General features: G+C 42.5%; 1 protein-coding gene across 1 annotated transcript in view; it reads left to right on the plus strand.

Annotated features, from left to right (window-relative positions):
- The first annotated feature begins 435 nt into the window (after nucleotides 1-435).
- CCDC58 (coiled-coil domain containing 58) overlaps nucleotides 436-24633 on the plus strand; it is a 33047-nt gene continuing 8849 nt past the window's right edge. The window contains exons 1-4 of the mRNA XM_024212074.2: nucleotides 436-509; nucleotides 5393-5518; nucleotides 7082-7228; nucleotides 23935-23994. Coding sequence (XP_024067842.2) covers nucleotides 459-509; nucleotides 5393-5518; nucleotides 7082-7228; nucleotides 23935-23994 — 384 coding nt within the window. The 5' untranslated portion in view covers nucleotides 436-458. The remainder of the gene's footprint in view (nucleotides 510-5392; nucleotides 5519-7081; nucleotides 7229-23934; nucleotides 23995-24633) is intronic.

The raw sequence follows: 24633 nt of genomic DNA on the forward strand, positions 1-24633 counted from the left end.
TGCCCTGCACAGAGCAGTTTGCAGGACCACGCGGCTGTGCCCACCCCGGGACTTTTTGCTTAAGTTTCCCACGGGTGCCACCGCTCTTGCAGCTCCCCTGGCAGGGCAACGGGGGAGTGATGTGGCCACCAGCACTTTTAAGCACCAAGGTTCGCTCCTAAAACGGCTGAATGACACCCGCAGCCCCCTGGAGCCTACTTCCCATGAGCGCCCCCTTGCCCCCGTCACTGGCACTGACGCAGCCAACCAGCAGCGGAGCTAAACGCCCAGGCCGGCAGCCGGGGCTACGCTTCACGCAGCCTAACTCGCGCCTTTGCTCCTCCCGAGTCACGTCCCTACTCGCACCGCCCCGCGCGCTCTGCAAAGGCCGGCCTCGAGCGCTGCCAGCCAATCCCGTCAGACGCTCCACGCGTCACCCCCGCTGATTGGCCGGCGTCGGGGTCCCCGACCTCTCCAATATGGCGGCGCCCAGCGAAGTCCGCACCTGCGAGGACTTTGCCGAGTTCCAGGTACGAGCAGGGTCCGCTGGGGCCCCCTCCGTGGCCGGGCGCTGCGCCTGGTGTCAGCCGGGCCCCGGGGCTGGCGGGAGCGGGTTGGAGCAGCTGGCTGTGCTCACGCGGAGCCGGGGGACAAATGGCCTCTTCCCCGCCCCCCACCAGTCTCCGTCCGCGCGAGGCCGAGGGAGCGGCGGGGCCCTCCCAGGACCCTGACTGACAGTGGGGCGCGAGCTCCTGCTGCCCTGCGCAGAGGAGGGGAAACAAGGCAGGCGGGCGCCCCTCCCCCCTCCCAGCCGGGGAGCGTGGGGGACAAGGTCCCTCCTCCCATGCAGCCAGGCAGGAGCAAGGGGTGTTTCCCGAAGTTGGGGTGAGGTGGGGAGGCAAGTGTCCAGTGGGGCTCGGGGCCTTCTGCTTGTGGGGGAGGACTCGGGGGTGGTGAAAATTGCAGAGACTGGTCGGGCGTGGAGATGGGGAAGATTTTAAAGAAAGGAGTGTGAGGCGCGAGGTGGGTGCTTGGGCCATTGTCTTCACCTAACTCTCCTAGTGTAGATGCAATGTATACCAGCAAAAAGGTCATTTTGCTAGTACAGTTTATACCAGCCTCCTGTGCAAAATAAGCGATGCTGGCCAAAGCACTTTTTTGCCAGTATAAATGTATCTGTCTCAAGGGTTTTGCTGGTCTAGAAATGTTGCAAACCCTGCCTCCCCTCCACCTAACCAACTTTAATGTCCCAGGAAAACTCTTAAGTGTAGACCACTTGGGAGATGGTATCTGAGCTTTGGGCAGTCCCCAGAAGATATGGAACTGTGTACTGTCTGATGTATCCACAGTAGTTGTAGCCTTGTCAGTCCCAGGATATTACAGTGACAAGGTGGGTGAGGTAATATCTTTTATTGGACCAACCTCTGTTGGTGAGAGAGACAAACTTTTGAGCCACACAGAGCTCTGAGACCTGAAGATATTAGAAAAGATATTATCTCAGCCACCTTGTCTCTCTAAGACCATGTCTACACTACTGTGATAAGTCGACCTAAGTTATGCAACTCCAGCTATTTGAATAATGTAGCTGGAGTTGATGTACCTTAGGTTGACTTACTGCTGTGTCTACAGCATGCTGGGTCGATGGGAGATGCTCTCCCGTTAACTTAATTTCCACTTCTCGTTCCTGTGGAGTACTGGAGTCGATGGGAGAGCTATCTGTGGTTGATTTAGCGGGTCTTCACTAGCCCCTCTAAATCGACCCCTGGTTCATCAATCGCAGCAGCGTGGGGGTAAGAGTAGACACATCCTATCTGCCTCATGGTTCATTTAACTTCTGTGCAATTGACCCAAAAGGCCAAGACCCCTTCATAGATTCATAGACTTTAAGGTCAGAAGGGACCGTTATGATCATCTAGTCTGACACAATGCAGGCCACAGAATCTCACCCACCCACTCCTGTAACAAACCCCTAACCTATGTCTGAGTTATTGAAGTTCTCAAATTGTGGTTTAAAGACCTCAAGATGCAGAGAATCCTCCAGCAAGTGACGTGTGCCCCACGCTGTAGAGGAAGGCGAAAAATCTCCAGGCCCTTTGCCAATCTGCCCTGGAGGAACATTCCGTCCTGACCCCAAATATGGTGATCAGTTAAACCCTGAGCATGTGGGCAAGACTCACCAGCCAGCACCCAGGAAAGAATTCTATGTAGTAACTCCGATCCCACCCCATCTAACATCCCATCACAGACCATCGGGCCTATTTACCTGCTAATAATCAAAGATCAATTAATTGCTAAAATTAGGCTATCCCATCATACCGTCCCCTCCATAAACTTATCAAGCTTAGTCTTGAAACCAGATATGTCTTTTGCCCCCACTACTCCCCATGGAAGGCTGTTCCAGAACTTCACTCCTCTAATGATTAGAAACCTTTGTCTAATTTCAAGTCTAAACTTCCTAATGTCCAGTTTATATCCATTTGTTCTTGTGTCCACATTGGTACTAAGCTTAAATAATTCCTCTCCTTCCCTGATATTTATCCCTCTGATATATTTATAAAGAGCAATCATATCTCCCCTCAGCCTTCTTTTGGTTAGGCTAAACAAGCCAAGCTCTTTGAGTCTCCTTTCATAAGACAGGTTTTCCATTCCTCGGATCATTCTAGTAGCCCTTCTCAGTACCTGTTTCAGTTTGAATTCATCCTTCTTAAACATGGGAGACCAGAACTGCACACAATATTCCAGATAAGGTCTCACCAGTGCCTTATATAATGGTACTAACACCTCCTTTTCTTTACTGGAAATACCTCGCCTGATGCATCCCAAGACCACATTAGCTTTTTTCATGGCCATATCACATTGGCGGCTCATAGTCACCGTGTGATCAACCAATACTCTGAGGTCCTTCTCCTCCTCTGTTACTTCCAACTGATGTGTCCCCAATTTATAACCAAAATTCTTGTTACTAATCCCTAAATGCATGACCTTGCACTTTTCACTATTAAATTTCAGCCTATTACTATTACTCCAGTTTACAAGGTCATCCAGATCTTTCTGTATGATATCCCGGTCCTTCTCTGTATTAGCAATACCTCCCAGCTTTGTGTCATCCGCAAACTTTATTAGCACATTCCCACTTTTTGTGCCAAAGTCAGTAATAAAAAGATTAAATAAGATTGGTCCCAAAACCGATCCCTGAGGAACTCCACTAGTAACCTCCTTCCAGCCGGACAGTTCACCTTTCAGTATGACCCGTTGTAGTCTCCCCTTTAACCAGTTCCTTATTCACCTTTCAGTTTTCATATTGATCCCCATCTTTTCCAATTTAGCTAATAATTCCCCATGTGGAACCATATCAAATGCCTTACTGAAATCGAGGTAAATTAGATCCACTGCATTTCCTTTGTCTAAAAAATCTATTATCTTCTCAAAGAAGGAGATCAGGTTGGTTTGGCACGATCTACCTTCTGTAAAACCATGTTGTATTTTGTCCCAATTACCATTGACCTCAATGTCCTTAACTACTTTCTCCTTCAAAATTTTTTCCAAGACCTTGCATACTACAGATGTCAAACTAACAGGCCTATAGTTACTCGGATCACTTTTTTTCCTTTCTTAAAAATAGGAACTATGTTAGCAATCCTCCAGTCGTATGGTACAACCCCTAAGTTTACTGATTCATTAAAAAGTCTTGCTAATGGGCTTGCAATTTCATGTGCCAGTTCCTTTAAGTTCCTTCTTCCCTAGTTCGTCTGATGCTTGCTGTCAGTGCACAGATAGTTGTTTATCTGGCTTTATATTTTTATATCCTATGTGCTTGCTAGGCAATATGTCCTTAAAGTCTGGTTTGGCATTCATATTCACACACCTGGAACTAGATTTTTGTATGCAAACTCTCCGTAGTTTTAAGCAAAATATTCATAATTCCCCTTCCCAGTCTTTCACTTGTTATAATTGGATATTTGAGACGTTAAATGTAATCCAATTTTTAGATTTCAGGTGTAGGCAGGTATGATAGAAGTGCACTAATACAATAGTATTACAATCAAAAAGGAAAGAATTAAGGCAACTGTATGTTTGATATTGCTGAAGTACATAGATATTTGTCTTGAAGAAACAGTAGGCTCGCATGTGTTCTCAAAGTATTTCGTAGTGGAAGAACTTCTTCTCTAGACTACAACATATTTATCTCTCTTTCAAATTATGCTATTGTGCTGCCTCTATTCTCAAAATGCTCTGTATATTTTCCAGAAAAAGAACAAACAGCAAACGTTTCCAGCAAATATATCTAATATGATTGTCCATTGGCAGTGCTTTCTTCTTTGGTTGAAGTTATGAGAGTGTTTTGTTTTATTTAACTAGAGAAAACAAATGAATAGATTCTTCACTGCCTCACTTACCTGATCTGTTGCATGTGCAACCGTGTAAAGGTGTATCCTAAGTTAAAAGAATTGCTGTTAAAATATTAGCAGCACATCACAGTACTTCCATGTTAGATTTCATGTGGGTTTTTTACATTTAGAATAATTTAATATAAAATACAAAATGCGACTGACTTATGCTAGAAAAAGTCCAGGGGCTACGTTCTGCATGATTCTCTGGCTATGGAATTTGCAGTTTTTCTAAGATGCTACAGAATTCAGTGGGGTTTTTTGTTTTTTGCTGTGGGATTTGACATTCTGCTGCACTTAGATGCCCCAAATTGTGTTTACTTATTTGCATTACCATAGTGTTTAGGAGCCCCAGTCATGGACTAGGACCCCATTTTGCTAGGACTGTGCAAATACAGAACAAGATGGCCCCTTCCCCAAAGAGCTTTCTTTGCCTCTGGTCTGTGACTTTTTTTTAGCTATCTCTTGCTCTTCAGCTTTCCTCAAAAGGTGGAGTTAATTGGATTACAGCATGTGCTCCCTACACTGTCCTATGGAGCTAGGCAGCAGGGCTTTGAGAGTCATAGATGGGTATCCAGCTTGCAGCCAATGAGTAGGAAAACCAGAAGTGTTGGCCAGCCACCCTGAGCTGCCTCAGGGACAGCATAATAGCTGATTCCGGAAAGATGAGGTGCTGCTGTAACCAGCTACAAGCACCTCCCTGGCGCACACATTGGGGGGGAACGAGGGTCTTATGCAAGATACCTGCAGAGCAGGGGAGTGGAGCTGGGCAGCCTAGAGAACAAAGTGAAAATACTCAAAGGATGTAGAATATCTTTGCCTGTGGCCCATACTCAAAACAATATTCATCTTTAAAAAATTCAGTAATGACTGTTTCATGGATGACACCTTTTTGGTTTTTTGGGTTTTTTTGCTATGTTCTCCAGGCCACACAGCTATTAAAATTTAAAAATTGCTTAATTGTACAGTTCCTCTAATTTCCCTGTTGTTCAGGTATAAGCAAGGATTTTTATTTTTACATACAGGAATTGCTCAGGGTGATGCGGACAATTGATGACAGAATAGTCCATGAATTAAATACTACACTTCCAACAGCTTCCTTTGCAGGGAAAGTCGATGCCAACCAAACCTGTAAAGAGCTCTACCAGTCTGTAAGTGTACCTATTTCATTATAGCCTTTTTCAACCAATTCCTGATGCTTTATTAAATGTAGTGTCCAGAAACACAAGATCACCCATTCCCCAGCTTGTTACAAATTGCTGGCACAGCAGATACTCCAATATACATCCACGACTGGCCTACTTGACTTTTTATATAGCCAGTCCCCACACACGTAATGGCTGCTTTACGACAGATACCCATATGCAGAGGGTTTTTTTGCTCCATTGTAGCATTCCTGCAGGATGTACTACTGACCTTAGTATGTGTTAGACAGCTCATCCATTACTCTATCTAAATAGCAGGGCTAACACATTTCTGCAGTACTTTCAAAGCAGTCTACTTCTATAAAGTTAAGGTCTTCACCTTTTTCTTTGTCTGATACTATTTGTTAAATTCAGTTACTTGGTATTCTGAACAACATTGCTTGCCAGGATATAGATTAAAGAGTCAAAACTGATTCTTATGGGATCACAGATAATTGATTCTAAAGATTATAACAGCAGCCACCAGATCCGAAACCTTTCTATCATAGAAACTCCTCCCTGGAGCAGTTGAGCCTAGCCTATAAGGTGGTAGGATGCGGGTGGGAATCAGGCTTAGCACAAAGTAAAGGCTTGTGTACATGTACAAGCAGCACCACTGTAGCACTTTAGTGAAGACTCTACTACGCCGATGGGAGAGCTTCCGCTGTCAGCGTAGTTAATCCACCTCCATGAGAGGCATTAGCCTTGTTGACAGGAGAAATTCTACTGTTGACATAGCGCTGTCTACACTGGGGGTTAGGTAAATATGACTACTTCACTCAAGGGTGTGGATGTATACCGATGTAAGTTTGTAGCATAGACCTGACCTAAGGAAACAACAAAGCAATAGGGTGTGTCAATGAGAAGCAGCCCCTTTGAAAGATGTGACGTGTCGACTTTGTGTAATGGTGTAGCCCACCTATCTCTCTTGTCCCACGCTCAATCTACTTCCTGTAAGCATTGAGGAATTTCAATTGTTGGTACTGAGTGGGGAATATTATATCCATGAGATTTTTCTTTTTTCTTAAGGAAGCAATTGGAATCGCTTTAGTATCTTTCTTGTCTTTCCCTGCTAGGGTTGTGCTCTTCTAGCACCTGCTCCATAGGTTGCTGTGTACCCTGCAGTGTGAACCCCTGATAGCATGGCGCCAGCCTAGAAAGACCAATATAGTTATACTATTGCAATTCAATTTCCCCACCTACCTTAGAATTGGAAATAAGATGTTGTATGCAGCTCAGCTGCCAGTTTGTGGGGATTGGGATCCACTTCTGAGAGAAGGAAGGGTTATTCTCTCCTTGTAATGTATGGAAATGGGGACCTGTCCCATAGGCAGAAGTATAGGAGAGCAGTTGTGGCAAGACTGCTCTATCAACAAGGAGAGTTATTATTGTAGCTGTACTGTGAGACTCAACACAACCTTTTTTTTTTTTTTTTTTTTAAACTTGTTTTTGTAATTTAGAGGCTTTTTCTTCCCATGGGCCATTGAACTAGTTAATCTGACTTTTTTTTTCTTCTTCTTCTCCAATTAGCTGAGGGAAGCTCATGCCAGCAGAGAGAAAATAATCAAAAGCTGTATTGCTCAGACTTCCAATGTAGTAAAAACTCTCCGAGAAGAGAGGGAGAAGGCCCAGGATGACGTAGCATTATTAAAGCAGCTCAGGCAAGAGCAGACAAAGGTGAGTGGTAGCACTTCCTGGAATCCCTTCAGGGAGAAGGGGAGGGTTGGTGTTTCAGCTAATTGATTATTTCCATCGTGAAGATCTGTTGTCCTGTACTGAATTCTAGCTCATATAACTCAAGTTTGGCTACTTGTTGGCTTGGTTGGTGAGAGGATTCCCTTCAGTCCACAAGACAGAACTGTCCACACTTTTAATCTATAATCTGTTGTGACAACAGGTAAAATAAACACAATTCATTCACCAAATCATAGACTCTGATCTTAACCAAATAACAGCCATTAACAGGCAGTGAATGTCCCTCACTTAAAAAAGGAAAGAGAAGCAAACCTTTGTTAAAGATGTACTGACAGGGCCTCATAACTAGGGCCCTACCAAATTCGTGGTCCATTTTGGTCAATTTCACAGTCACAGGATTTTAAAAATCATAAATTTCATGATTTCAGCTGTTTAAATCTAAAATGTCATGGTGTTGTAATTGTAGGGATCCTGACCCAAAAAGGAGTTCGGGAGCAGGGGGGTGTCACAAGGTTATTGTGGGGGGGGTTGCGGTACTGCTACCCTTACTTCTGTGCTGCTGCTGGCGATAGTGCTGCCTTCAGAGCTGGGTAGCTGGAGAGCAGCGGCTGCTGGCTGGGAGCCTAGCTCTGAAGGCCGAGCCACCGCCAGCAGCAGCACAGAAGTAACAGTGGTATGGTATTGCCACCCTTACTTCTGTGCTGCTGCTGGCAGGGCACTGCCTTCAGAGCTGGGCACCTGGCCAACAGCCGCCGCTCTCCGGTTGCCCAACTTTGAAGGCAGTGCAGAAGTAAGGGTGGAAATACTGTGGGACCCCTCCCCCCCCTCAAAAAAACCCCCCCAACAACAAACAAACAAACCTTGTGACCCACCTGCAACTCTTTTTGGGTCAGGAAAAATGCGTCACAGACCGTGAAATCTGGTCTCCCCTGTGAAATCTGTGTAGAATAGGGTAAAAGCACACAAAAGACCAGATTTCACGCAGGGAGACCAGATTTCACGGTCTGTGATGCATTTTTCATGGCCGTGAATTTGATAGGGTCCTACTCATAACCTTTCAAAACTTGTGCCTGCTGAAAATGAAGATCTTGGAGAATCAGGGAAATAAACAAAATGCAAACACTAGCAAATATGGCAATACACAATTTAGTTAACATTTCAGAACCTCAACTCTGTTCCCTTGATCTCTGCCACAAGGGGTGCTTCAGAGAGGTGGCCCTACCAACCCCTCACTCAGTTTAACGAGAGCTCAAACTATTGTTCCTAGTGAGGTCTGCCAACCTACGCTTAGTCAATGGTGATGCAAAAATACAGTGAGGATGGAAGTGTATAAACTGGAGTGCTGATATTGGGGTTTGTGTGAGGTGCTGAGAAACTGGCAGTTTTCATTAGACTGGGCAAAGTTAATGTTATATTACTATTGCAATCACCCAAGGGGCAGAGTTTAAGGTTGTGTGTGGTATGGAAAGCATTACTATGACTGTACAATTCCTTCTTATAACACTTCCTGAATTTTGGAGGTGTCAGTTTGAAGGGTCTGGGGCACTGCCAGGCAATTGTAACTCCCCTTTAACCAAGTTTTTATTAATGTTCCTTGTTTTGTGAGGAGGTAGGGTAGTGGTGGGGGCATTATGGGAAGGCTTTGGGGCCACATGTCACCACCCCTCAGGTACCAGCTGTGCCTTCCTTCAGGCACCTCATACAACCAGTAGTACTGGAGGGGCCACAGAGAGAGACGGTTGTAGCTGATCAACTGTGAGGAACACATACACCAACTTGGAGGTAGCATGGGAAGGGAAGGGGACCTCCTGAGTCCCTACTCCATTTCAGAGACTAGCATGGGGGGAACAGGTTTTGCATACGTCTCCACTGCTCTGCAAGCCTCAAATGCTGTAAAGTGCCCTATTGAACTCAATGGGTGTTCACTTCCTCACTTGACCCATCTCAGTGCTATGTACCTGCACGAGAGCCTACCTTTCTCAATTCCCTACTCCCTTTTCAGCACAGTGTGCCTGTGGCATGAACTGAGTGTCCCTATTAGTTCCTGATGCAGGCTGGATCTGTTGTTCCTATTGGTGCCCAACAGGAGTTCACTGAGCCTTGTTTGGCCCATAACTGATTTCATAGAATATCAAGGTTGGAAGGGACCTCAGGAGGTCATCTAGTCCAACCCCCTGCTCAAAGCAGGACCTATTCCCAACTAAATCATCCCAGCCAGGGCTTTGTCAAGCTGGGCCTTAAAAACCTCCAAGGAAGGAGATTCCACCACCTCCCTAGGTAAAGCATTCCAGTGCTTCACCACCCTCCTAGTGAAATAGTGTTTCCTAATATCCAACCTAGATCTCCCTCACTGCAACTTGAGACCATTGCTCCTTGTTCTGTCATCTGCCACCACTGAGAACAGCCGAGCTCCATCCTCTTTGGAACCCCCCCTCAGGTAGTTGAAAGCAGCTATCAAATCCCCCCTCATTCTTCTCTTCTGGAGACTAAACAATCCCAGTTCCCTCAGCCTCTCCTCATAAGTCATGTGCTCCAGACCCCTAATCATTTTTGTTGCCCTCCGCTGGACTCTTTCCAATATTTCCACATCCTTCTTGTAGTGTGGGGCCCAAATCTGGACACAGTACTCCAGATGAGGCCTCACCAATGTCGAATAAAGGGGAACGATCACATTCCTTGATCTGCTGGCAATGCCCCTACTTATACAGCCCAAAATGCCATTAGCCTTCTTGGCAACAAGAGCACACTGTTGACTCATATCCAGCTTCTCGTCCACTGTAACCCCTAGGTCCTTTTCTGCAGAACTGCTACCTAGCCATTCGGTCCCTAGTCTGTAGCAGTGCATAGGATTCTTCCGTCCTAAGTGCAGGACTCTGCACTTGTCCTTGTTGAACCTCATCAGGTCTCTTTTGGCCCAATCCTACAATTTGTCTAGGTCCCTCTGTATCTGATCCCTACCCTCCAGCGTATCTACCACGCCTCCCAGTTTAGTGTCATCTGCAAACTTGCTGAGAGTGCAGTCCACACCATCCTCCAGATCATTAATAAAGATATTAAACAAAACCGGCCCCAGGACCGACCCTTGGGGCACTCCGCTTGAAACCGGCTGCCAACTAGACATGGAGCCATTGATCACTACCCGTTGAGCCCGACAATCTAGCCAGATTTCTATCCACCTTACAGTCCATTCATCCAGCCCATACTTCTTTAACTTGGCGGCAAGAATACTGTGGGAGACCGTATAAAAAGCTTTGCTAAAGTCAAGGATTTGTCTTAGCCAGGACTCTTACATTGACCTCTCTGGTGTCCTTGTCAACGTGACAGCAAGTTCCTCCTGTATCAGCCATACTGGGTTTCATATCTCAGCACAGTACTGCCACAGCCTGCCAAACTATTCTTGGGCTGATGTGTAGATAGTGCTAGAGATACACTTCTGTGGTGTTGCGCTTCCTCAAAATTCATACACCACTCACACTTCCAAAAGGAGTCCCGTTGTGGCCCCAGACAGCAAGAAGGGAAGTGCTAATTGTCACCGCTCACGAATCTTCTGAGGAGAGGGTTTAAATTCATGGTCCTTGGGTTAAAGGGTGAGCATCTGTTTCCCAAGCAACCAAATGTTACTCAGTGTGTCACTGACAAAAGTGTTCCCTAGTAAACAATAGCTTGAAGAGGGGTGAATTGTCTGTAAACCTTTGTCTCTCTAAGGCAGATACTCTGTTACCAAAAGATGCTTGCCAGAACCTGGTGTACCCACCTGGAAAACGAGAATGAGAATATAACTTTTTTTGAAATACTGGTTTTCAAAACTGGTTATCGTTGAATAGTTGATCTGAGGAACTGTCCAGTGATGTGTCTTAATGAGGATCACAGCCATAACGTTTTCCCTGTCTGTGTGGGGGGGAAAAAAAACAAAGTTATAGGAATTTATAAATGTTAAAAGCAGCTTTTTAGGGGTATGCATATGTCAGAAATACTTTGACCAAATCATCCCAAATTTTCACCACAAAAGTCTACTCTAGGACCCAGTGGGGCCAGTTTGAACCAATCTGAATTTTGAAATACTGCTTGTACATAAAATTTTGCTGCAGCCTTTCTCCCTCCCTTTTAGGAAGCTCCCTCGTGAATGCTGTTTTGTTGGTTGGAACTGCCATTCATCGTACTCTTTAGAAAAGAATGAAAGTCGAATACGTTCTGAATTATTATGTTTTGAAGCTGGCTCTTGGCGCAGCACACTAAGGGTACGTCAACACAGCAAAAAAGCTAAAAAAAACAAAAATGAGAAAACCCCGCATTATTGAGTGTCAGATCCTGATGTGGGCTCACACTGCAGGGCTAAATAGCATCATATATGTTCGGGCTCAGGCTGGAGGCTGGGTTCCAAGACGCTACCCCCTCAGCGAGATTCACAGCCTGGGTTCCAGCCTGAGCCCAAATGTATACGCTGCTATTTTTAGCCCTAAAATGCAAGCCCTGCACGCTCGAGTCAGTTGATCCAGTCTCCAAGACTTGCTGATGTGGGTTTGTTTTTCCCCCTCCCACTGTGTAGGCATACCATAAATGAGCTCAGGGGTAGTCCACATATATAAGCTTTTTTTTTTTTTTTTAAGGCCAGGAGGGACCCTTGTGGTCACATAGGCTGGCTTCCTGTATAACACAGGGCAGAGAACTTCCTTGAACTAAGTCCTGCTTCGAGTCTAATAGCTGTGGTTGAACTAGATCATGTCAATTTGAATCCAATCTTGATTTAAAATACTTCAAGTAACGTAGAATCCACCACAGCCCTTGTTAAGTTGTTCCAATGCTTAGTTGTCCTAAAAATGGGTGCCTTATTTCAAATCTGAATTTATCTAGCTTCAATTTCAAACCACTGGATCTTTGTCTGCTAGATTGAAGAGTCCTCTTATCAAATTTATGTTCACCATGTAGCTACTTGTAGATTGATCAAGTTAAGGAATAACTTTATCTATGATAAACTTAATAGATTGAGCTCCTTGAGACATGTTTTTCAATCCTTAGATCATTCTCATGGCTCTTTTCTCAATCGTCTCCAAGTTTTCAAAATCCTTCTTGAAGTGTGGACACACTACATTATCTCTATTGTTTTGAATTGATGCAACTTCTAATGGAATAATCTCCCTACTCCTTCTCAAGATTCCTCTGTTTTATACATCCAAGGATTACCTTAGCCCTCTTAGCCACAGTGGCAAATTGGAGCTCATGTTCTTCTGGTTATCCACCATGACCTCCAAATCCTTCTCAGAGTCCCTGTTTCCCATGATAAGAGTTCTTCATCCTGTAAGTATTGCCAGCATTCTTTGTTCCTAGATATGACTTCACATTTGGACCTACTGAAACACATTTTGTTTGATTGTGCCCAGATTACTAAATGGTGCTGATTGCTCTGTATCTGTGACCTGTGGTCCTATTTACCATTGCCCCAGTTTTTGTGTCCTCTGCACACTATCATAAACATTTTGTTTTCTTCCTGGTCATGTGCTAAAAATGTTAAAAGTTTAGGACCAATAACCAGTCCCTGTGGGACCCCACTCAAAATATATGTGCATGAATCTGTTTACAGTTACATTTTGAGACCTATCAATTAGTCAGGTTTTAATCCATTTAATGTATACTGTGTTGATTTTGTATCTTTCTAGTTTCTTAATCAAACTGTCTTGTAGTACCAAGTCAAATGCCTTACAGAAGTCTGTTACATCAACACCATTATCTTTATCATCCATACTTGTAATCTTATAAAAAAAAAAAAATCAAGTTAGATTAATAGTCTCTTTTCCATAAACCCATGTTGATTGGCATTAATTATAAATTGAGTCCCATGTCAGATGTTCCATTATTTTGCCTGGGCTCGATGTTAAGTTGACAGGACTAAAATTACCCAGGTCATCCAAGTACTCTTAAAACACTAGCTTTCTTCCAGTCTTATGGAACTTCCCCAGTGTTTCAAGAATGTTGATTTTCAATAATTAGTAGTCCAAAGAACTCATTGGATGGCTCTTGTAAGACTCTTGGATGCACTTTCTCCAAACTCGTTGACTTTAAACAAGTCTAGCTTTAGTAGTTGCTGTTTAACATTATCCTTGGGTAGTTTTTGATATCTCATGGCAATGAGGTCCACAGTTAATTATACATTATTTAAAGATTTTTTTCCTTTTATAGTGGTTGCCTTTGTTTCACCGAATGTCTGGTTATTATTATGGTGGAGTTGTAGTGAAGCCATAGTTAAGGTTGTGTGAGAGAATTGTGTTTAACCAGAAAAAAGAACGGTAAATGTTTTATTCTGGGGAGAGGAGTGTAGGAGAGTCTCTTCCATTTTCTTTGCAGTTAGAATTTGTAGGGAAATAAGCAACTTTAAAATATTTTGGGAATAAAAACAGATGGGTTTGAAGCTGGGTCCCTGATTTTTCACTATTTCTCAAACACTTTTGCAAAGAGTATATACGGAGACTGTACACTGTACTTCCAGTGTTGATTACTGTATATCTGTGGGGTACACAAATATCACTTTCCTATGTTTTTCATTTTGGAATTTCTATGAAAAGATTTTAATCAATAGCTGATTTGAGTGTCATCAGTTTTGAAAACACTGTAACTATAATGACCTTCTTTGCTAGGTAGCACTTTTTTCAAAAGAGCAAATTTGCCGGATTACAATGGTTGTATTTAATATTGATGCTTTTCCATAGGCAAATGCTCAGTATAGCAGCTATGTTCACTATTGCAAAAAAATGTAAGGCACTGTTTGCTTTTTATTTATCTCCAGTTTACATAGTTTTTGAGTAACATAAGGGAATTCATATAGAAAAAACTTAATTTAAAGTTAATGTTCTGTTTTACTTGAGTAGCATTTCCTCAAATTTTGAAAAGCTAGTATATACACAGTCAGGGTCTACAATCGCGCTGTTGCTACCTACAACAATCTTTTACTTACTATTATCCTCCTTCCACATTAACACGCAAGGCTTGATAAACTGCCGTGCAGCCTTAACTCCAGCATATCATCAGAGTTTAAGGCCAGAAGGAACCACCAGATCATCTAGTCTGATGGACTGTGATATACAGGCAACTAAACATCATCCAGCAACCTCCATACTAAGCCCAACAACCAGAATAGATCAAAGTGTAGTACAAGCCTCAGAAGACTAACCTATTGTGTGCCACAGGCAGAGAACATGAAGGACCAAGGTGCACCAATGCCCAAGGCATTAGGCATGAGGCAGGCTCTGTCCCCTGAGGCATAAATGTAGCTGCCTGCCTGCCTGCCTATGTTTCTTCATTGCAACAAAGCAGTCTCATCTGCCAGTTCTTTCAGTATTCAGGGATGGAAATTATCCACCCTCCCAATTTGAGCAAATTAAGATCTAAATCTTCCGCCTGTCATGTGGTAATCTTTGCCTCTCTACGCATTTTCATCAGCCATCCTGCCTTCATGTGTGTGTTCTGTACTTTCACCTTTATTCAATATTGAGGCAAAGTATTCATTTAGTTTTAGGGCCATACTGAGATTATCTCTTATCTCTACCCCATCCACACTGCATAGTGGCCCTTCCTCATCCTTCCTTTTCTCTTTTTATTATAGAACTACAAACTAGAGATGTAAAAGTTTTTAACCGATTAACCAGTTAACCAATAAGCATCAGTCTTACTGGTTTCAGTTAACAATTAAACTCCACTGCTGCACGGGGCAGCGGAGCCCCACGTAAAATGTGGGAGTGCTGCAGCACCCCCCACACCTGCAGTTCCCTGCTTATGTGAACTCCTTAATGATTAACCATTTAACTGGTAGTAACTGTGTAACCTATTAAAATTATATTTTTAAACCCTGTTTACATTCCTACTACAAACCTCTTACTATTAATTTCCTTTGCAAGGTCTAGCTCAGCTTGATTTTAACAATTCTAAATTTATTCCTACATTTTTCTGACCTCCAAGGCATATAGTTGTCTTTGAGCGCTCCCATTTTCCTTTCCCTGTATGTTCCGTGTTTATTCCTAATATTCTTTATGAGGTGGTAATTGAAATTAGGTGTGGAGCTCTTTCCTACAAGTGTATTCCCTTGTATGGGTTTGTAAATTCCCAGATAGTTTTTGCACCTTTGATTTAAAGAAATTCCAAGTGTTCTGAGTGCTAGTCCGTGAGCACTTCGGTCCCACTGACTTCTTGAATTAATTCCCTTTTATTACTCAGTCTGCCCTTTTGAAACCAAAAATCCTAGTCACCAACCTTGTTTAGATTATCCTTCCACTGAATTTAAACTGAAGAAATTTGTGATCACTCAATTCAAGGTTATTTCCAATGACCAGCTCTTATATAATGTCCTCACTACTTAACAAAACCAAGACTAAAATTGAATCACCTCTTGTTGGTTCAGTGACTATTTAGTGAAGAAATCTGTCATCTATGACGTCCAGATATACAGGTATAACTGGACTGTATCATTGTGAATATCATTTATTCTCCAATATAAGGACACGTTAAAATATAACTCCTTTTGAGGTGCGTCCCTTGGAATTTTCTTTCAACTTAATGTGTCCTCTGGTCTATATGGTTGGTGATTTAGTGACGGCCAGCTAGTGCACTGTAGATTTGCAGCCTGGCTTGCTGTAAACTATGAAACAGGACTTGTCTATGCAATTTAAATAAGGCTACTCAGTAGTTTTTCAAGCTTTGCATGTCTACAGTATGGTGTAGATGGAGGATAGTAATAGATTGTTATAGGCACTCAAACTGTGAGCACAAACCTGGAGACTCTTTATTGATAAAGACTACAGGTGTACCTCATATTGAATAAAATGTTTAACTGTCTTAACTGTAGCTCCTTGAGATGATTGCCTGTATGAATTCATACTTTAGAAAATTCCCTCAATTTTCTAGCTAGCATTGTCATTTGTGGCTGTACATTTATACTCACAGCCTTATGTTTGAGCCCAACGGCGTCAAAGGGAATGAAAGTGCAAATTTGTCACTCATTTCCTTCTGAAAAATACAATGCACAGCCTGAATAGTGGTTCGTTTTAAGAACACTTTCACTTCAGATTTGACAAAACACAAAGAAGGTACCAATGTGAGATTTCTAAAGATAGCTACAGCACTCGACCCAAGGTTTAAGAATCTGAAGTGCCTTCCAAAATCTGATTGGGACGGGGTGTGGGAGCATGGTTTCAGAAGTCTTAAAAGAGCAACACTCCGATGCAGAAACTACAGAATCCGAACCACCAAAAAAGAAAATAAACCTTCTGCTGGTGGCAAATGACTCAGATGATGAAATGAACATGCGTTGGTCGGGATTGCTCTGGATCGTTATCGAGCAGAACCCATCATCAGCATGTCTTCTGGAATGGTCGCTGAAGCATGAAGGGACATATGCATGTTTAGCATATCTGGCACGTAAATACCTTGCAATGCCAGCTACAAAAGTGCCATGCGAATGCCTGTTTTCACTTTTTCAGGTGACATTGTAAATAAGAAGTGGGCAGCATTATCTCCTGTAAATGTAAACAAACTTGTTTGTCTTAGGACTGAGTGGACTTGTAGGCTCTAAAGTTTTACATAGTTTTGTTTTTGAGTGCAGTTATGTAACAAAAAAATTTACATATTGCACTACAGTACTTGTATGAGGTGAATTTATTATGAGTACATTTATTCTTAAAGTAAAATTATTACAGAGAAAACAATTTTAAAAAACCTAAATGCTTGCCTATAAGCTTACCAGAGACCACCCTTTGACTCCAAGAAGGGGTTTGGCTGGTGAACAGTACTTCAAATCCCACCAAAGGGGTTTTCCTATGGTTACAAGTTCATTATCACCTTGGCTCAGAACAAGCACCCACTGAATCTGAGGGTCACTCTTTCATCCAGTTTGGGCCTCTGGTCTGGTTCCCATGCAACAAGTGATCAGCAGACAAGCTTTCCCCTCAGGATGCAACTTCAAAAGGATGGGTCCAGAGGTGAGAAGTTGCCTTTCCCACCTCCCAGGTATTTCCTAGGAATCCCACTTAACTTTGTCTAGCACATTGTTTCAAATAGTCTTTTGTAGCTCTTCCCAAGGTTTACATTAGTGAGGTCTCCTCTTTAGAGACATTGCGTACAATTCCATAATACACAAACATTTGCATTTTAAATACAAAGAACTCCTAAGATGCTTAAACTTAATTCAATATGGTTTTTACAGGATACTGCAGGAAATTGCTGTATCTGAAATCCTGTTCCAGAGGAAGCAGGGATCTGGATTCTGGTGGATGGCACTTTTCTGGCCTGGGGTCAGTCAATGTGCTTTTCCTCTAGTGGCTCTTATTCCCAGGATCTCAGGAAGACTAGACTAACGGAACTCCAGTCTTACTGATTATTCCAACTTGGGCATGTGAATTTTAAGTTTTTTGGCTCTAGCATTGGAATCTCTGGTGCTTGTTATCTGTCCTTCCTGATCTACTATCCAAGATCAAAGAGAAGTCTTCCATCTAGATCTGAAATCATTGAGCCTGGCAGCATGGATGTTGGCTTGTTAAAGCAACTTGGACAGCAATTATTCCCTGGAAGTGCAACTTAATTCCCCTTACATAGAAGATTTATACTTTGAAATGGTAAAATTTTTCAGGCTGGGTGTTTTGTGAAGACTTTAATCCTTATCAGTCCACCATGTTGTTAATTCTAGATAATTTGTTATATCTTGAACAATCTAGAATTTTTTTTGAGTAATGTGAAAGTTCATCTGGCATTCAAGAATACCTCTATTTGTACATCCTACTTTGAAAGGCTTTTCATAGATTGAGGTCAGAAGGGACCATTGTGATCATCTAGTTTGCCCCCTGTATGATATAGGCCATAGAACCTTCCCCAACATAATTCCTAGAGCGTACCTTTTGGAAGAACATCCAATATGAGCACCTGGGGAAGGGAGGTTATTCATAACTCTGAACAAAACATTATGGTTGTTCTTTCAAAAGTTTACAACTGAACATTGACTTAATACAACTTTGAATCTTTTCTATGCAGAAGAAAAATGCTGCTTTTAACCATCTTAATTTAAATGAAACAAGCACAGAAACAGTTTCCTTTATCTTATGAATTTTTTTTTTTTTTTTTTTACTTTTTCTTTGTCTTTAGTAGTGTATGTCTAACACTGTACTGAGCTGTATTTGCTTTTTTTGGTCTCTGCTGCTGCCTGATGTGTATTTCCAGTTCCAAATGATGTGTGGGGTTGACCGGTCAGTTTGTAACTCTGGTGTTCGTAAATCTGAGGTTCTACTGTATTAAATATTTTCATGTGTTTCCACCTGTTCGTGAACAGCCACCTTGGGATTTGAATTAAGTACTTAAAAAGGGAATCTGTTTGATCCTTGGACATAATGTTTGTGGTATCATCTCTCCTTAAAGATTATGGGTAAGATTCTTGAAAAATCAGAGTTTAAGGTTAGGCTCTTCAGGAGAGCTTTTTCTAGGGCACAAATGGCAGCTTGGTGCCAAAGTCCCCTACCATTGACTTTTCGGTGGGAGTTTGGCACTTAACTGCCATTTGTGCCTTAGAAAATCTCTACCTTTAAATCCTTAGACTCAAGCAAGAGATCTGATTTTTAAAATTGCAGAGTGGCATCTCCCACTGACATGCTTAGCACTTTTAAAAATCAGGTCTCTTGGTATCTAAATAAAGATGTAAAGCCCAGCTTCAGAGACCCATTTCTGAAAATGTTGACCAGTAGCTACAACATCAGCTTGAAGTGTTTGAGATACAAAGCCTGATGGCTGACCCCACACAACATTTTTTCATAATGTTAACAGGTTTTTATATTGCCATGCTAATTTTTTATAAAGATCTGTGATTTGAATTTCAGCCAGTCTATTCATTCACCTATGGGTTTTCCTCAAATCACATTCATTACCAAAAGAAACAAAAAGTCTGGATGTCAAGGACACTTGATTATTATCTAGCCAGGACAAATCTTTGCTCAAGCTGCCTAGAGTGCTTGTAGCATGTAGTTCAAATCTAGAGACTAAATGTTCACTGCCAAGGTATTACTTTTCACTAGATATAAGGCAGCTTCAACTGTATGTCTTTTAAGTGTGTCTTTGGAAGGCTACTTCTTGCAGCTGCATTTGACCATTTACACAGTATTACTCTTTGGTTTGGACTCCTGAAGCCAGTGTCCAATTCTGGAAAGCAGTCCTCTGATCTCTGTTCTAGATAGAGCTGATAATACATATAGTTTCACCTCTTTATTCTAGAAGTTTTAGTAGCCTATAATTTTGTCAAACTTTTAGGTCTATGGGGCTGAAATATTTTTTCTCTGCCTTAGACTGAATTTTCTTTCAGAAAATTTCAGCAAAAATTACTCCGCTACTTCTACAGATAAGGTTAGGGGAAAATAGAGAGCTTTGCTAATAATTTTTTCTAACCATTTCCTTGAAGAGCTAGAGTGCCCCCTATAATTTAAGACCGAGACTCAAAATTTAGTAGGAAGTCCCAGTGCTGGGGTCAGAGAGGTGTCTTTTGCTGTCCCCGTGAAAATAAAACCTGGTAGGGCCAAGTCATAAGCTTTTGAAAATCCAAGTTTGTGCATGCCTTTAACTGTGCTGAGCTTGGTGACTGAGTGAAGCAAGGCCGCACGCTCATTTCAGTGGCAGTTTTCTTTGTAACACTAAGTTTTGAACACTGCCTTTGATCACTGGGGTAGAGCATGTGTTCTAGTACCAACTCTGAGTGGTATTAATTATGTATTCTTTGACCCTTTTTATTGAGTAAGGCATTATACCTCTGTCCTGTGAGGGAGTCTTATCTCCCGTTTCACAAGGGAAGCAACCGAGTTGTTGCCCAAGCTCACTTCTGGCAGAGCTGGGGGTAAAACAGCATCTCTAATCGCGCAGACCCAAGACACATTAATTTAGTCACACTGCCTTTCAGAGTAAGTGTCCCAAATCTCTGCTGTCTAACTGCTAGAACAAATTCCCTTTCAGAGCCAGGTATCCTGATCCCCCAAGATTCCGTTGTGTAGAAAACAGATGTATAAGCCAGTGGCAAAGTGTTTTTCCTCGGCCTCTTGTGGCTGGTCTACTAATATTTAATGCTATTAGTGTCACTCCTTTAGCTCGAGTGGTTGTGTTATGAACCTATAGGACCTAGGTTCAGACCCTGCTGATGTTATGTGGAGGAGTCAGTATGGTGCCACACACTAGAAAAAAGAAAATCCTTCTAAACAATCTAGAAATTACACAGAATTAAAGAATATTACTGTTGGAGTGCTTGATCTTGCAAAGTTAGGAAACACCAGAATTAACATGGCCTGTGCAACTTTAATTTGCTCCTGGGTGGTGAAAACCTATTTTAAAAAATTAGAATTTGAGATTTAAATTTACTAGAATCTATTAGAGACAAGGTGGGTGCACTAATATTTTTTATTGGATCAACTTCTGTTGATGAGAGAGGCAAGCTTTTGAGCTACATGGAGCTGCTCTTCTTCAGTGATGGTATGTGTGACTTGGGGTGCCCAGGGCTGAGAGTCACCTTATTACATTACTCCGTCCAGTGAGGAGATGCTGGTGCTTAACTCTGTGTCTGCTCCCTGAGAACACCACCCTATTAGCCACCTAAACAATCTCCTCAGGGCAATGCTAGCCTTCATTGCTTTGCAGGCTAACAATAGGTGCATCTCAGTTCCTGAGCGCCTTTGAAGCATTCCCCTGTGATATCCAGTCCCTGTCTCTGGCTACTTACAGGAATACCAGGTTTGCTATCCTTAAGGGACAGTGTACAGATCTGTCAAGGCTGATTCCTCATTCTGGCACTTCAAGTGCAGGAGGTGGGGGGCCCCCAAGAACTCTAAAAATTAATACTTGCCACTCCAGGCTTGTATTAAACTTCCAAGGTTACAGCTTCTATGACCTTGGATTGGTAGATGCTGCTGTGACGGGTTGGATCACAGAAAACCAGTTGGGAACTGCCAACTGATGTGCTGAGACTACCTCTGCCCCTGTTTTCCCTGTCAGCTTGGGATTTCAGAACCTTGCCTGGTTTGAGCCAGACAGGCTTGCCTGCTGCAAACACAGTCTGAATTATGTCCCACAAACTGCAGGCTTAACTGAAAACAGCTTAAGAAGTGTTCCTGTCTCCAAACCCCAGATGCCTAGTTCCCAAAGGGGTACAACCCCCAAATAAATCCATGTCATCCTCCATAAAGCTTATACAGGGTAAACTCATAAATTGTTCGCCCTCTATAACACTGATAGAGAGATGCACAGCTGTTTTTCCCCCCTGCCCCTAGATATTAATACTTTGGGTTAATTAATAAGTAAAAAGTGATTTTATTAAATACAGAAAGTAGGATTGAAGTGGTTCCAAGTACTAACAGACAGAACAAAGTGAATTACCAAGCAAAATAAAATAAAACAAAACACGCAAGTCTAAACCTAATACAGTAATAAAACTGAATACAGATAAAATCTCACCCTCAGCGATGTTTCAATAAGCTTCTAGCACATTCTGGACACCTTCCTAATCTGGGCACAGTCCTTTTCCCCTGGTACGCCCATTGTTATGGTTCAGGTGCTAGCTAGGGGATTTCTCATGACTACAGCTGCCTTTGTTCTGTTCCACCCCCTTATATATCTTTTGCATAAGGCGGGAATCTTTTGTCCCTCTCTGGGTTCCCACCCCGTCCTTCTAAATGGAAAAGCACCAGGTTAAAGATGGATTCTAGTTCAGGTGACATGATCACATGTCACTGTAAGACTTCAAGCCCTCATTTCTCCCAGCCTGACTCACAGGAAGGCCTACAAGCAAACAGCCATCCACAGTCAATTGTCCTGGTTGATGGGAGCCATCAAGATTCCAAACCACCATTAGTGGCCCACACTTTGCAGAACTACAATAGGACCTCAGAGTTATATTTCATATTTCTAGTTTCAGATACAAGAATGATACTTTTATACAAATAGGATGACCGCACTAAGTAGAGCATAATGATACCTTACAAGAGAGCTTTTGCATGAAGCATATTCCAGTTACATTATATTCACACTCCTTAGCATACTTTCATAGAGTGCAATGTCACAGCTGCCACCACCCACGTGCAAAATCCCTTTGAGAACCCAGGAAGGCGCACTTGGGAATTCCTTCCTGTGGGGTACCCTCAAGCCCTTTCACCCCCCCTCCAGAGAAGAGCTGAGAAAGAAAAAGAAGAAAAAAAAGGAAATCAGCTGTTGCCACCAGCTAATTAAACAACGTGCACAAACCTCTTAAGACACACAGATCCAATTCTGTTCTTAAAAAGAGGTACATTTTATTAATAAAAAAAATGAAAATACATCTATGAACGTAGGCTTTTGCTAGATTTAAAAAACAAACAACTACAAGGATTAAGCATCAAGAATAGCTCCCTTGAGGTCCAGCTTAAAAGTTACAAGCAAAACAAAAGCATGTGGGGTTAGCACAGAGGAGTCCACAAGCCATAAAGAAATAAAAGGGATAAACCTAATTGCATCTTCCTAGACATTTCCTGATCTACTTACATATCTGGAGTTTTAGATGAGTAGTTTCTAGGTATGATATGGATGATTTTTCATACCTGGTCTAAGCTTCTCACAGCATAACTGCTCCCTGTCTGCCTCTTCCGGAGAACAACAACAACAGACAGACAAAAGGGGAGTCTTGTTTCCCCCAATTTTAAAAAGTTCTAGACTTCCGATTGGCTCTTTTGGCCAGGTGCCCATTCACTTCCTTTTACCTTTGCGTAGCAGTGAGACTTTTTAACCCTTTACAGGTAGAGCAATTAGAGAACAACTACGGGCTGGCTGGGTGTCCATAAAAGGGAGATACCCTCCCCCCTTCATTTATCACAATACCAGTTTGTTTGAGTCATCTGAGGTTCCGTTCCTATATGTCACATCACAGCACTGAGATATTTATTGTGAAAACAATCAAATTTATTGTGAAGGGTTAAGAGATAATGGAAAGAGGAAGGTTATGTATAAAAAAATCTGTACACACTTTCTAGCGACTAAACTTGAACAGCATAACCGTCTGCCTAAAAGCCATCTTATCTTGCCTAAATGTCCTTTGCAGTGCTTCCAACCAGGGCAGATTTTCATGAATGTAATCAGACTGGCTAGTTACTTCCTCAGGTACAGGATAAAGAGCTGGCTTTTTGCCTTCTCTTTGTATCACTCAAAATTCATGTTTTGTCCCCAGAGTCGGGATGACCCCCAGGATATTCCTTGGTGTGGACTTTGTATGAAAACAGGGCTTCCGTTGTGTTGGCTTACAGTGCTTACTGTACACTTGTACTGAGAGGCAGACACTTGAATATGCATCCTTTGTCTGGCAGAAACCTGTTTGTCAACCTTACCTTGATTCAGACATTTTTAGGAACATATTGAAAATGTCTGTGGGTGTGTGTACGTACACACACAGTATTTATACATACATCTCACACTGATACTAATGACCAGCATGACCCCAGCTTTTATTGAAGACTTCACATGACATTTTTTATAGATAGATATTATGAAAGCAGTGTGCTAGTGTACTGAGTTTGTCGGGAGTTACTGTTACAGAACAGTGAACCCTTTGCCAGTTGGCATTGAGGGGTTTTTAGGGTCACATTGTGTGACTTGCCAAGACTGTGGGGGCCTGTTCTTAATATCTGATTCTGAATGGTGTCTGTCTTCTCTCACACTTCTTGCAGTTGAAGCTGATGCAGTCTGAGTTGAATGTGGAAGAAGTAGTAAACGACAGAAGCTGGAAGGTACAGAACAGTCATTGTTTTATTAAGAATGTGATGTTATCTGTTTAAACCGATGTGTGACCATAATGCATTGGAGTGTTATGGAGGCGTGAATAGGGGATTAGGGGAGAAATAAGGTAGGCAGTTCTAGGGAACTGGCTCCAAGTCCACACTTTCACACACCCCTCCCCCCCCCCGCAGTCATTAATTTACAGATAAAGAACCCTTCAACTAAACTGCGAAGGAAAGATAAAAACAGGCTGAAAGGTGTGCATGAGAGAGATGGGCTTTGAAGTACTTCACCTGCAGGTTACCTATTCTAATCTGATTCGGGTTTGTTGTGACTAAAAGTTGTTTCCCTATGCTTGGTGGTTTCTGTGAAGTGAGTTGGTGTACCTCAGGGTATGTCTACACTACGAGAGTAGTTCGATTTTACTTAAATCGAATATGTGGAATCGATATTACAAAATCGAACGTGTGTGTCCACACTAAGGACAGTAATTCGACTTTGTGAGTCCACAGTAACGGGGAAAGCGTCGACATTGGAAGCGGTGCACTGTGGGCAGCTATCCCACATTCCCGCAGTCCCCGCTGCCCATTGGAATTCTGGGTCGAGCCGCCAATGCCTTCTGGGTAAAAAAATGTGTCGAGGGTGCTTTT

The sequence above is a fragment of the Terrapene carolina genome, unplaced genomic scaffold, assembly GCF_002925995.2.
Source record: "Terrapene carolina triunguis isolate 2854851 unplaced genomic scaffold, T_m_triunguis-2.0 Scaffold740, whole genome shotgun sequence".
Classification (NCBI taxonomy): Eukaryota; Metazoa; Chordata; order Testudines; family Emydidae; genus Terrapene; species Terrapene triunguis.